This window comes from Brachionichthys hirsutus, chromosome 2 (assembly GCF_040956055.1).
Source record: "Brachionichthys hirsutus isolate HB-005 chromosome 2, CSIRO-AGI_Bhir_v1, whole genome shotgun sequence".
NCBI classification, from domain to species: Eukaryota; Metazoa; Chordata; class Actinopteri; order Lophiiformes; family Brachionichthyidae; genus Brachionichthys; species Brachionichthys hirsutus.
The window spans coordinates 16,107,892-16,122,146 of NC_090898.1; the positions used below are offsets into that span (position 1 = coordinate 16,107,892).

General features: G+C 45.7%; 2 protein-coding genes and 1 long non-coding RNA gene across 3 annotated transcripts in view; all 3 read right to left on the bottom strand.

Annotated features, from left to right (window-relative positions):
• The window catches only part of lama5 (laminin, alpha 5), a 36,032-nt gene extending 35,450 nt beyond the window's left edge, over nt 1-582 (bottom strand). The window contains 1 exon segment of the mRNA XM_068742997.1: nt 231-582. Coding sequence (XP_068599098.1) covers nt 231-573 — 343 coding nt within the window. The 5' untranslated portion in view covers nt 574-582.
• A 3,029-nt stretch (nt 583-3,611) lies between these two features.
• Nucleotides 3,612-10,536, bottom strand: LOC137904566 (uncharacterized). Its single transcript, XM_068748766.1, has 16 exons — nt 10,420-10,536; nt 10,219-10,290; nt 10,031-10,124; nt 9,755-9,884; nt 8,889-9,129; nt 8,617-8,758; nt 8,403-8,484; nt 8,078-8,140; nt 7,649-7,845; nt 7,431-7,550; nt 6,891-7,084; nt 6,391-6,542; nt 6,041-6,286; nt 5,281-5,434; nt 4,699-4,791; nt 3,612-4,359 (listed from the first exon to the last, which is right to left on the bottom strand). The coding sequence occupies exons 1-15, from the start codon at nt 10,471-10,473 to the stop codon at nt 4,699-4,701; spliced, it is 2,034 nt and encodes a 677-aa protein (XP_068604867.1). The 5' UTR covers nt 10,474-10,536; the 3' UTR covers nt 3,612-4,359.
• Nucleotides 10,537-11,843: 1,307 nt separating this feature from the next.
• On the bottom strand, nt 11,844-13,320 carry LOC137899651 (uncharacterized). Its single transcript, XR_011105649.1, has 3 exons — nt 13,243-13,320; nt 12,161-12,245; nt 11,844-11,910 (listed from the first exon to the last, which is right to left on the bottom strand). It is a non-coding gene; the product is annotated as an uncharacterized lncRNA (long non-coding RNA).
• Nucleotides 13,321-14,255: the final 935 nt, after the last annotated feature.

Sequence of the window (14,255 nt, forward strand, 5' to 3'; positions counted from 1 at the left end):
CAGGATGGCAACTGTGTGGAAATGTCATTTTAAAATCTGGCTAGCTGCCTGTAGGTTTATATATATATACTTTATATATATATATATATATATATAAAGTCCTTTATTGATGCATTGCGAGCCCAAACTGTAAAGAAATCGAGTCTTTTTACTGCTTTAAATCTCTGATGAGCCACAAACACGAGTTTCAACACAAACGACAAAACAAGAAATGTTTAAATTGTGTAAATAAAGTTCAGAATGCCCGAGTCGCCCTCCCGAATCCTCGCTCACCTGGATGGTCTGGCTCGGGTCCCCGGACACCGGGCCACCGACCAGCTTGCAGTAGAGGTCGGCCACGGTCCTGCCGGTGTCTTCCTCCCCGCAGGTCGCCGTGGCGGTGATCTTGGTGCCTTCGGCCAGGTTGAAGTACGGCGGGTGCAAACTGTAGCCGTTCACCCCGCCGCTCGGCAGCTCCTGCGCCGACGTGAAGCCGCAGCAGGTCTTCACGAGCAGCGGCAGCAGCAGCGGCGCGACGCGCGCCAAGGCGCGCCGGGACGCGCCGTGGAGCGCAGCGTCGGGCGGCGCCGTCATCTCCACCTGTTCGCTCGGTCCGGTCCGGGTTAGAAACGACCCGCGGAGAGTTACACTCCACCAGAGAGGAGCAAGGAGGAGAAAAAGTAGCGCGGCGAGGTTTCGGCTCCTCTCCGTTTGCGTCGCTCCACCAGGCACCGATTCCAACTCATTCAGCGGTCGCTCACCCACCTCCTCCTCCTCTTCCTCCTCCTTCCTCCTCCTCCTCCTCCCCTCCTCCTCTACCCCCCCTCTGTTGGCCCGTCCCCAATCGTTGGAGGAGGGCGCAGCTTCCATCACTGCCGCGTTCGGCCCGAGCGCCTCTAGGCGTCATTTTCTTCTTTTCTTTTCTCCCTTAAACATCATTAATTGTCTCAGATGAAGACTTTTAAAAATGTATTACAGTTTTGTTTTGTTTTACAAAACCCTAATATAGTTTCTTCTCCTCTTTTCTCTCCATCGCTCCATCCTTCCGAGTAAAATTGAGTGAAACTAAAAACGATCTCTCTTTTACTGGTTTTGATCCTTACAGCCAGAACCACGTGTCAAAAAACACCCACCCACACACACGCACACACACACACACAAACACACACACACACACACACACACACACGGCCAAAAGAACAAGCGGGACCGGCGCCGTCATCTCCACCTGTTCGCTCGGTTCTTTTATTGGCTCTAGTTTTACCATCTTGAATTAAAACATAAAGCTGTCATGATGTCACAGATTAAGTTAACGAGTCAGCATTGCAGTTCGATAGTTGGCATAGTAACAGTCATGGATAAACCGGGCAAAAATCCTACCTGCAGCCTCAATTGACTGCGTGTCCCTCACGTCTCCCACATACTACCTGAGATTTAAAGCTATCCAAGTGGCTGTTCCCGGTCACGTGACCCAGGGACGATTCTCGCATGCAGTAGTTTACCAAAGAGTATTTAACAGGGCAAGAGGATACAGTTTCTCACAAGGTGAATTTGACACCGATGCTACAGACCCCTCTTAAATGCATCGAATACCATTATTGATCCCCCAAGATTCTATTCAAATTGCAACATCGTCGCCCTCAGCACGAAGATTCTGCAACATAGAGGACGGATTATTTCCAAATACCAACTGTTGTGAGCATAAGTATGGTGGCCGGGAGGTGCAAAACAAATTAACAAGTCCCGAAACACTTTTACATTTCAGAAAACAAATTTCAAATGTTCAGGTGTAAAACTGTCTAACGACAGGACTTGTTCTTCTTCAGCATAGAGAGCGCCTCAGAAACCTCTCGAGGAGTAACAATCACTCCTACATGACTTTGTGTCTCTCTGCCCTTTAACACGTTGCATTTCACACAGTTATAGTCGAAATATTACTTATGCCAAAACTGACCGATATCCTCAGACCCACTCACCTCATTGATATTGGATGGGATAGAGATTTTGCTGCTATTGATCATTCTGACCTCTTTCCAAAAGTCATTATAGCTATTGCTTTGCAACTTGGAGCAAGAGAGTCTGCCCTTAAGGTGATATATCTAAGAGCATATTTAAACTTGGCATTGACAATTTGGATCAGCAGAACGAAATGCAGTGCTACCGCGCCCCCTAGCGGCGTGCTTGAGTTACTGCTTCAAATGTAAAGCCTTGATTAGTTTGCGTTCTTTGGATAATGAAAGACCTAAAGATTTCAGAGGAACTGGCAGCAATGCGATCAATGAAAGGGACGACTATGGGATGACAAATTTTGCATTTGCCGTTCATGTGACTGCTATGATGAATGAACTGAACATCAAACCGCAACTGCAAGTCAAGAACCTTTTTGTTGTTGAAATGCAGAGCCTAGTAACGGCTTTCATGAGAAAGTTACCGCTTCTTTCAAGCCAACTGAGAGCAAAACTCTTCTCTCTGAGGTGGCCATGGCCAAACAGAGGGCATATCATGACCTGTAGGACAGGTTAGATAGTAAAGAGGGAGAGAAGGATCTGTACAGGCTGGCCAGACAGAGAGACAGAGATGGGAAGGATGTTGTTGATGATGTTAGAGTGATTAAGGATAGAGATGGCAAGATGTTGTCAGAGGCCAGCAGTGTACTAGGAAGATGGAAGATGTTCTTTGAGGTATTAATGAATGAGGAAAATGAGAGAGAACAAAGGGTAGTAAAAGCACCTGTGACAAAGATTAGCACGAATGAAGTTAGAAAGACAATGAAGATGATGAAGAATGGGAAGGCAGTTGGCCCCGATGGCATACCTGTGGAGGTATGGAAGTGTCTAGGAGAGGTAGCTGCAGTGTTTTTAAAGCTGCCAGAGGAATGGAGGAGAAATGTGCTGGTGCCCATTTTTAAGAAGACGGGAGACACACAGAGTTTCACAGACTATAAGGGGATAAAGCTGATGAGGCATATGATGAAGTAATAGGAAAAAGTAGTTAAGGCTTGACAAAGGACATAAGTAAGTATTTGTGAGCAGCAGTATGGCTTTATGCTGAGGAAGAGTACCACAGACACAATGTTAGCATTGAGGCTAGCAATGGAGAAGTACAGGGAAGGTCAGAAGGCGCTGCATTGTGTCTTTGTAGATCTAGAGAAAGCCTACGACAGGGTGCCTAGAGAGGAAATGTGGTACTGCATGAGGAAGTCTGGAGTGGCAGAGAAGTATGTCAGAGTAGTTCAGGTTCAGGTCCAGGTTGGACAGGATTAGAAATGAGACAATAAGAGGGACAGTGAAGGTTAGACGTTTCGGAGACAAGGTCAGAGAGACCACACTTCGATGGTTTGGACATGTCCAAAGGAGAGACGGGGACTATATCGGTAGAAGGATGCTGAAGATGGAACTGCCAGGGAACAGGACTAGAGGTCGACCCAGGAGAAGAGACATGGACACAGTGAGGGAGGACATGAGAGTGGCTGGTGTTGGGGAGGACGATGCAAAGGACAGGGTGAGGTGGAGAAGGTTGATTTGCTGTGGAGACCCCTCACGGGACAAGAAGAAAGTACAGCAGCAGACACTTAATGTCCTAAAAATAGGACATTTGACAAAAAAGGCACAAGAGATGAAGTTTTTTTTCCCACATCCATTTTATTAGTTTTTTTTGTCTTTCTTTTGCTTCCCACGCTACAAGTAACATAAAGAAAGAAAGAGAGCATAACTCACAAATACTGAGATATGATAAAGGCATTTGATTTTTGAACCAACTGACATTCATTTCAAAGACTCTCTCTGTCTATGACTCAGAATATGATAATGTTTTTAACCATTTTAATTGAGGTTTTTGTCCTAATCTGAGGTTTTTGTCCTAATTTGCAGCTTGAATTAGAAAAGCTGCCAGTCGCTCTGAGGCTGAGAGCAGGGTCAGTGTTTTTACGTTTTTAAAGAGGTCGACCCATTAATTAAGCTGAAAGGACCGTTTTACATCAGTTAACTCTCCACATGCAGACCTCTGGTTTACCTCATCAATACAGTGAGCCTATCCAGAGAGAGCCTCTCAGAAGTCTGACTAAACTGCAATCCCTATCAGACTAATCAATACACAGGACTGGAATATTACACAGTGAAGTTCACTATGATGTCTAAGTAGTGATTTCAAGATAGAAGTCCCCCAAACACCAGTCTGAATACCTCCAATGTGCACACAGAATGAATCAAGATAATCATTAGAAACCCCGAATAATATCTGATTATTGTCATTAGCAGGAGAGACACACCCCAGAATCAATAAAAGGTTTAACACCAAGTCTTGGATTGGACAACTCAAAGGTCAGGAATCGTTGTGAGGGTGGACGGCCTGTCAATCAATCCGGTTCAGCGTGTTCACGACCTGCCGAGACAACCAGACCAAAGTGTTACTGCCGTCTTTAGTCCACAGCTGGATCCTGTTTGTCCTCCAGATGAAAATAGAAACACTTTTCTGCTCACTGCCACGCCCACATTTCAACATTTGATCATTACAGCTTTCTCGTGTCATAGTTCCTTCTTTCAAACATTCTTCAAGTCTCCCTCAACTGATCTGAAAGAATCTGAAATCATGATCATCACTGAGTTCCGCCGCCAGGGGGCGGTATCTACCTTCCTACCGCTGACCTACAACAGACGCGGGATGCTGGACTGGATTGTGTTCTGGGTGACGTCAGAGATCACCCGTCAGCAGAAAACTCACCTATGGAGTCCAGACCATGGAGAGGACGGGTGGGCTCTCAGGTAAGAACTTCATCCTGTTAGATCTGCGTCTACGACCCCAACCATGACAAACCTGGAAGAGACAGACGGAGACGAAGTCAAGGCCTCGGAAGACCAGAAGCTGCTCCTGCGTCAACGTCCTTCTCTTTGATCGTCAACACGATCCATAATGGAACCCTGAACAGAAAGTTCTCTTGGGTCAATGTTCCATTTTCAGACGGTGACATAGAGGCATTCTGATCGACTACTTCTGTCTGGCAGCATTTCAGTGTTGGACTTAATGTCTCCTGTTGTTTTTGCGCCACCCACAGGTGAAAAGTCATGAAGCGTGTCTCGATGATTTAAATTTGATTCTGAAGTGTTCCAGATGTGATTCAGAAAGAATCAAACGTGTCACAACTAGAAGAGCTGGAAGTCCAGCATCAGACGGACAATCTGTAAACTATTCTAGCGGCATTCTCATGAGACAATTTATCATTTCATCTAAATTAAATGAGAACTGAGAGAAAGGGAACGATGTGTCCTCAGCCGTAAATAACCGAGTGTGTGTTTTGAGGCGTACCGGGACGCATTCTTGGATACACAGTCTGACTTGGCAGTGCAGGTAGACGCTACCAGGGTGACCCGTGAACTGGAAAAATCTATAGGAGAAGGAGTTGGAGGTTTCTTCTCCATTTCCTCTCACATCCACCAAAACATCCCCAGTTGAGCCACAGCTGCCCACAAAAACACAAACAGATGACGTTAGAGCAAACAGAGCAGAATCATGCATGATGATAAACATACATGCAACATGCAAACACGTGGCTGCTTTACTGAAGCACTCTTCTTTTTGTACTTTATACATGTTACCATCTATTTTTGTTACGTTTGCTTTTTCCCTCATTAAAGGGAGGTTTTTATTTTGTAATATATCGAGTCTTGATTAAATATGAATCTCCCTTCATATTTCCACTTTGTCTCTCGTCTCCTCCCGTCTTCTTCTCATAATATAATATATGCTGATCTCACCCAAATACAGCACTGCTGCCCCCTACAGGTGATCAGTACGTGACGACACAAGCGTAAAATTAAGAATTAAGATATTTAAAGAGCAGCTATACCAGACTGCCCCCTCCCCCCCCCAGCCCACCACCACTGAAAATCAACGGCAGCCAATGAGTTAAAGAACAACGTTTTCCTTTTAGACAATGAGTTCATTTTAGAGCTTTTATTTGTTCAGATTTAATTGAATTGATGCTCGACTTTGAGCCAAGTCCTATTTTACACAAGTCTACTTCTATGTGACCTTTTGACCTCTGGCCGCTGATGATTCCTCTCACCCGTCTGTGATCAGGTCGACTCTTGGAGTCACATCGGGAGACGGGTCACTGGTTGCCCAGCAGGACTCGGTGAACACAGCAACCGAAGCCTCGTCCAGCCCAGAAGTGTAGATCTTCACAAAGATCTCATCATTCAGACTGACGTTGGCATTTCGTCCCAGAGGATTCAGGAAGTCTGAATCAGAGAAGGACTCCATGCACAAAGTGTAGATCCATTCTCCAGATGTGAGGGTCACAACAACAGAGCTGTAGAGAACACACACACACACACACACACACATGTCCTTATACTTCTCACCTTCCCATGAATAATTTTCACAACACAAATTTAGACAAACTTTAACCCTCACTTGTCCAAGACTGTGAAACCGGATGTCTGGATCTCTGGATCAGCAAAGAAGCAGGAGAACTCAATGCTGAGTTCATCTTCTGTAGTGATGATTGCAGAGCTGTCGGAGTTACTGATGTTGTTTGTGACAACCAAGTTGAGGTAATCATCGATCTACGAGGTGACAGGGATTCAGACGTTAAGTTGTTGTTTCCTCTCAGCGCACACAATAAGATGTCAGAATGTTGTCGGGCGTATCGCAGGTGGAGGGACGACCAAAGTGACGGCGCCGCTTTAGACCCCGAAACAAGAAACCTCAAACACACCAAAGCAACAAGGCAGCGATGCTGGAAGCAGAGCCTGTCGGCCCAGCGAACCGGCGGACGACTGGAGATTAGCTGAGAAACCAAGGAGGAGGAAGCTGAAACCCAAACCGGAGCAAGATTCCAAATGAACCAATAGAAAGAGACGCTGAGAAAAGAACTGTCCAATGACAGAAAGGACACGGAGGAGAACCCCCACCGTGGATACGGATCCACAGCGGTCGCCTTCATCATGGGTGAACGTCACGCAGTTGGTGGCCTCGTCCACCTGACCAGTGCAGGTGGGATCGTTGAGATGCAGAGCTCTGAAGTCAAAGCCCTGTTCCGTCAGGAGGCAACCGATCACAGTAACGGAGGCTGAGTTTGTGCTGTTGTCACACACTGGATCAAAGGCTGAACATCAAGCAGAACAGAGGAGTTAAAACGCTGCATGTACGACCGAGCGTGTTGCAGAGGAGACTCTACAGATGTTCACAGCACACATCTGGCCGGCCCTGCTCTCCTCACATTACTGCTCACTTTCACTAAAAGCGGCTGTGGAAGTGGAAACGAAAGGACCTGTTCTTATGGAGTAATAACTTCACCCTCAGGGAGACACAAGGGGAACAGAAACCTTGACAGAGAGACGTTCTAGAATGTGCTGCCGGTGACACAAATTCAACCGTCCGACTAAGATCAGCAGCAGCTCGGCTGAGAAAAGCGTCCAGCCTCTGAGGACCAGGACTAGAAGCTGTCGTACCGAAACCATCTGGTCTGGGGACTGAGGCCCGGCATCTGCAGCGTCTCTCACCAGAGGCTGTGTCCCCACAGAACTCCATATGAACACAGGCCTCACCTGGACAGAAGACATCATGGACATCTGAAAGACGGGGAGACAGAATGTTAGAGCATCAAGGTAAAGGACTCCTAAAAATTACACTGCTCTAAAACAGAGGTGTTTAGGGGGGGGGGTCTCACCGCAGCTGATCGCTGACCTCCAGTCTCCCAGTGCGTGACCATTCCGGATGCAGGCTCTGGCATAGGCCTCATGGAACGGACAGATGAAACCATCCAGTTGAGGATATTTGCACAAAGTTTCTTCGCACAGGGTTTCATAAGGTGCCGGGTCGATCGAGTCACAGGGGAATAAGGTGGAGTTGCCTAACATGGAACAGCTGTTCCACAGAGGAATAGAGGGAAAGAGGAATGAACGCAGCTCTTGTCTTCTACAACTGGGAATCAGCCTCCGTCTGGAACGGCTGAGGAAACTTCTCAGCACAGATTTATGTTCACACAGAGTCAGCTCCCCAAATGAAAGTATTGAGTTCAGGAGCGTTGATCTTCCATTTGTTCTCACGTTATATTAAACATGCAAATGAGCACAGACCTGATTCTTCATCTACTTACTCGCTTTCCACAGCAGGGCAGTCGATGGTACCGTCAGGAGCTTGACTTGTCATGTCCGTGCAGCTGGGGGGGGGGGCACACAACACAAGGTCAGGACTATCAGCCTGCTCGGACTTCTGCCCGTAAACACAGCGACATTATTACAAGTCAAAAGACGGGGAACTTCACAAGAGGATCAAAGAACACTGAAGAGGAGGAAATGTCGATTGTTGTGGGATGACGAGTTAATATTCATGTTGACGCTGCAGATGATGTCATTGGGTTTAAGTTCAAGGACTAAACGTTACAATCAATAGTATCAATGGGTTAAAGGGTGAAGTCTTACGCATCGGAAGCCGACTCAATCCTTGAGGCGCTGAGAGAAGTGGAATCTTGACAGAGACCAGACGCCATCGCTGCAGAACCTCCTTTAGACGTTAACAACAAAGTGTGAGTCGGATCCGTGTCAACGTTCAAAGTGAACATTCTCAATACCAGAGAGGATCAAAGGCTTATTTTATCATGACTGAGTGATGACTCGTGGATTTTACTGTCTGTACCTGTGTGGAAGATCTCAGCATATTGACCATTATAAAAAAGTTCAATGGTGGATCCATCAGCCGTGATGTTAACACTGACACCCTCAGGACTCTGTGAGATCATCACACCCGGAGGTGTGGAGTCTAGGTCTGAGCCGCCGCCCTGCATTACAGCAGAGAGACAGAAGGAAACACCGATTCAGACATCAAAACCACATCTGCTGACGTTTCTGCTTCCAGCGTCGCTGAGAGGACAGGCGAGGATGGATCACATGACTGTGGCAGAAACTTACCAGAACTCTCCCATCCCCCAAGAGATGAATAGTCTCATTCTGATCAGTGAGCATCAGGATCAATTCGTCCAAAAATGACGTATCATCACGTCGGCGCACCTTGAATTTCCCATTCATTGTTACGTTGGTAGCTGACAGCAGAGTGTACGTACACTGGTCCTCAACAGAATCAGGATTGCCGGAGAAGTCAATGACAGCAGGTCCGATCACATTGCAAAGGCCAGGAGAAACAGAAACGCAACTGATGAAGGGGACAGACACAGAAACATCATCATGTGGCCACCAGGGGGCTCTCAAACAAACAGCAGGAAGGACTAATATTAGTTGTAGTGTTCCCAGGACTCTGGCTCTCATTGCTGCGTGTCTCACTGGTGTCATGAAGCCTCCTGCAGCATCACCCCAGGTAAATGCTGGTGACGGGAGCTTTGTGGGATTTATCAGCAGGTGTAGCCCTCAGGATTACCTTTATAAATGACACCATGTTCTGAACACTGAGTCTCCACTGCAGCAGAGGAGAACCGATCTGACCCATGAGGACCGATCTGGAACAAACTCCTCCCTCAAACCAAATCCTTTTCTGCAGCCGACCGATGAGACGACGCTGATTTCTAAAGTCTGTCTCAGGTTTGGAGTTTCATTTGAATTCTGATGTTCTCATTGTCTACAAATCTCACTGTTATGAGCTCATTCTGAAACAATATTTTATGTTGCCGTTTTTCTTTAAAAGTTTTCTATTGAAGAACCTACAAAGCAGATTTTTGCTCTTCGTGAAGATTCCTGAATAAACTTTAAGTTTAAAGAGTGTTCATCAGTTTGGACATCAACACAGACAGCTTGTCTTCTTAACGAGAAGGACACATATTTACCTGCCGCTATCGCAGATCTGCTGATTATCACATGATAACATTTCCAGTTCAACATCATCATTACAGATTTCCGTCATGCAAGTTGTTAGGTCCGGTCCAGAAATGGTTTGACCAGAAAAAAAGGCTTGACCTTTAAAAAGGAGGGAAGATTACTCCAGATTAAAAAGTCACAGTTCACTTTTTAGCTCACACAGGATAAAAGTTTAACATGAACAAAAGCAACAACTGAGATTGATGGATCTGGAGATGATCTGTGGACTCAGTAGATTTACTGACCAGCAAAAAAACATCTGCTCATTTCTACAAAGCCTCTGAATCCACCAGGGAACGTTCCAGAAAAGGATTCTCGAGGAGATTCAAGTACTATCCTCTAGAAAACAACAAATACGAGTGATTCAGAATTCAGATAAATAAATAAAAACATATACACACATACACAGACGCATATTTTGTATATTACTCACATGTGTAGTCATGACTGGAAAATTGAATGACACAGCTGATCTTGAGCCCATTTTAGCAAGAATAACGCCAGTCTGGAAAGAGTTAACATCCAGAAAACATCAAGAGTAAAAAAAAACTCTGTTTGTGGCCAGATGTGATTTTATTTTGTTGTTAAACTGTTGATTTTATAGTTTTCTTGTTAAGAGACTGAATATACTCACAGGTCGTCCACCTAAGACCACAGAGAATATGTTCAAGCATTCAACATCATCCATGATGTTTGGCAGTCCAGTCCTGTATTCAGATATAGTCTGTTCGGTTGGTTGCAAGTCTACTGCGTGCGTGAAAAAAGGAGAGAAAGAAACAACAGACAAACACTCTTCAAAAGAAGTGTTGATGTCGTCGAGGGGGCCATCAAAACAGATGTTCACAACGGGGGAGGTTTCCACCTGTTAAAGACAAAGAGGTGCAGCAAGTTATAAACAATGACTTTTTAAAAAGGCTGCTGGTCATCATATTTAAACTCTCTGAGTCTCAAACAATGGCATGTTAGATGTTATTGAATGTTGTATATAAAGGCTGGGGTAGAGTCCATGCTGGCATCAACTCAGACCCAACAAGCCGAACACAGAGTAGCAGAAGTTTCAGTCAGAGAATCAGCAGCACTTCATCCTCATGGTAGAACACGGACCTGTTATTTCACCATGGTGACACATTGTTCAGGTTTCCCTCTGTTTGAGCCACAGCAGCATAAATCCAGTTAAAACCTAGCCCCTCCCAGACCAGCCTCCACCCCTCCCTCACCCTAACCCACCCAGACCAGCCTCCACCCCTCCCTCACCCTAACCCCTCCCAGACCAGCCTCCACTCCTCCCTCACCCTAGCCCCTCCCAGACCAGCCTCCACTCCTCCCTCACCCTAGCCCCTCCCAGACCAGCCTCCACTCCTCCCTCACCCTAGCCCCTCCCAGACCAGCCTCCACTCCTCCCTCACCCTAACCCCTCCCAGACCAGCCTCCACCCCTCCCTCACCCTAGCCCCTCCCAGACCAGCCTCCACCCCTCCCTCACCCTAGCCCCTCCCAGACCAGCCTCCACCCCTCCCTCACCCTAGCCCCTCCCAGACCAGCCTCCACCCCTCCCTCACCCTAACCCCTCCCAGACCAGCCTCCACCCCCCCCTCACCCTAGCCCCTCCCAGACCAGCCTCCACCCCTCCCTCACCCTAGCCCCTCCCAGACCAGCCTCCACCCCTCCCTCACCCTAGCCCCTCCCAGACCAGCCTCCACCCCTCCCTCACCCTAGCCCCTCCCAGACCAGCCTCCACCCCTCCCTCACCCTAGCCCCTCCCAGACCAGCCTCTCAACTGACCAGCTGCACCTCAGACATGTGACTGAACTGTGACCTGGACTTCATTATAATAAGAACATCTGGAGACCTGATTCTGCATTATTGAAGCATCAGTAAACCTTAGCTGTGTGACGTCAGTGAAAACGCTCCATTTAGACATGGAGGATGTGTCCTTGTTGTACATTTAACATTCCCGTAGTTTGTGTACAGACTGTTTGTTATTCAAGGAGAGACTGGAGTCCAAAATGACAAAAAATATACATTATAAACAAAGTCCTGAAGTTTCCCACTTACAAAAGCAGTGTTGTATACTATTCCAAAATAGTTGATAGGACATGATGATATGTCCACAGGGGTGACCTGACCTGCAGTAAACGGAGACATGAAAAAGGTCAGAACTGGAATCTCTTAGCCGTTTTACAAACAGAAAATACTGCACATTCACATTTTGAATTCATGAAGGGTTTTAATTAAACAGAGTTTGTTTCAGGCAGACATCAGGAAAATGGCCGACTATCAGCAATGTTCAGTCATTTGTTGCTGACGTGGGTTTGACATGCGCTCTTCAACACTGCTCGAGGGCAGAGGTTCAAAATGATTGATGTGTGTGCATACCTGTTACCAGCCCAAGAAGGGACAGGATGAGCAGGAGGCGGAGCATGTTGGCAGTGACCAATCAGCTGGAGTCAGAGCTGAAAGACTTACAGAACAACATATTTGATTGACAGGAAGCTCCATTGAAAATGTGACAGTATTTCCTGATCAGTTAAAATAAAGATCAGCTCTCAATATGTCGTCTTTGTACTGTTTTCAGTGAAGGATTGGTGAAAAAAGATTTTAAAAATGACCACATTCATATCAGTAACCCCGAGGTTGACTCACAGTGGGGAATGAACGAATGATTAATAATTAATAATAAATATAATGTCAGACACTGGCAGCACGGAGTCGCAGTGGGGAGTACAGTTACAATTCTGATTACAATCATCTCGTCTTCAAGAAGATGAATGAAAGAATAAATGTTAGACATCACTTTTAATTCATGACATGAACAGATGCTGGGATGTTCTATGAGTCTGTGGTCTCTAGTGCCATCCCTTTTGCTGTGGTGTGCTGGGGCAGCAGACTGAGGGTCACAGACTCAAAGAGACTCAATAAGGTCATCCGTAAGGCAGGTGATGTTGTGGGGGTGAAGCTGGACTCCATAGAGACAGTGATGGAGAGAAGGATGCTTCAGAAACTGAGAGGCATCCTGAACTACAACTCCCACCCCCTCCATCAGCTCCTGGTGCAACGAAGGAGCACACGGACACTTAGACTGAGTCCACCACCCACAACAACTGGAGGACGTAGAAGGTAATTTGTTCCTGTGTCATTTAATTTATTTATTATTTAATGCATCACTGTAAAATTATATTACTGTTGAGTAATTGTATATATTATTGTTTTCTTTATCTATTTCTGCATTATGTACATCATGCTAATTATTCTGTTTCTTTAATTAGTGGAGCATTGCTGCTGATATAATTTCCCTAAGGGATTATTAAAGTATTCTGATTCTGATTTAGATGTTAATAGACTCATTAAATGTGTCTGATACCATTTCTATAATCTGTTAGTCACATTTGTTTCTATATTATTTCAAATTTTATAGATAGAGATGAAAAGACAGATGAGGAGGCTGCAAGTTGTCTTACCCACTGAAAGGAGGATGACGAAGATGAAGGTCTGGAAAGTATTCAGGAAATGGATTGATTTGCCTCTTGCTCTCTCCCTGCGTGGGGAATGTTGTCCTCTCGCTCTCGCTCTCTGTTTTTATGCTGTTCTTGACAGGATGTCAGAATCTGTGGAGGGTGGAGTCAAAAATGTTGCGCAATTTAAGAGGAAGTGACTCCGACCAGGTAGTTAATAAACAGCAGGTGAATCTAATGCTGCGTCAGTTGGGTCTCCTGTTCTAAACATGTCAGGGGGTCGTCTTTCAAGGTTCAAGATTGTGACTACTTTGTTTATACCCTAGGGGAAAGTGTTTTTTTCAGAAAGGTCAATAGCATTGCATAGCATCCATTTCAAAAAGACATAATGATCTCAAGATAAACAATATCAAGATAACTTCAAATAAATACAATAAAACAAATAAAAACCTTAAGAAATTAAGAACAATATCATTAGAATCAAATCAGAAAATAAAATTATTTCATGCATTTGGCAGAGTTCATGAACATGTGACGCCTCAAGCTGGGTTTCTGCTGCAGGACGGCGTTGGGCAATAACTGAACCATTTTGTTCCTGATGGCCTCTTTTGACCTTAAACACTCTCCTTTCAATTGTTTGGTTCTGTTGTCGACTTCATTCAGTTTGGTGTGTTGTTTGTAATACGGAGGACAACAAATGAGTGTTTTTAGGGTGAATCTGACGTCATGACGACTGGAGTGTTTTCATAAACAGGTTAGGGTGTGTTCTCTTTGTAGCTTCAGTCTGGGTTCATTCCAACCTACAAACCGGTCATACTGCAGCTGCACCTGGATGTTAGACACACCTTGTTCCTTTGCGAGTTCAGGAATCTACAGTCACTGCCTCAACAATGTCGAATGACAGCCAACAGATACCTTTGGCAGATTAATGACCGTGTGACTGCTCTGACTTCAAGCTGGGTTTCTGCTGGAGGATGGCGTTGGGAAATAACAGAACCATTTTGTTCCTGATGGCCTCT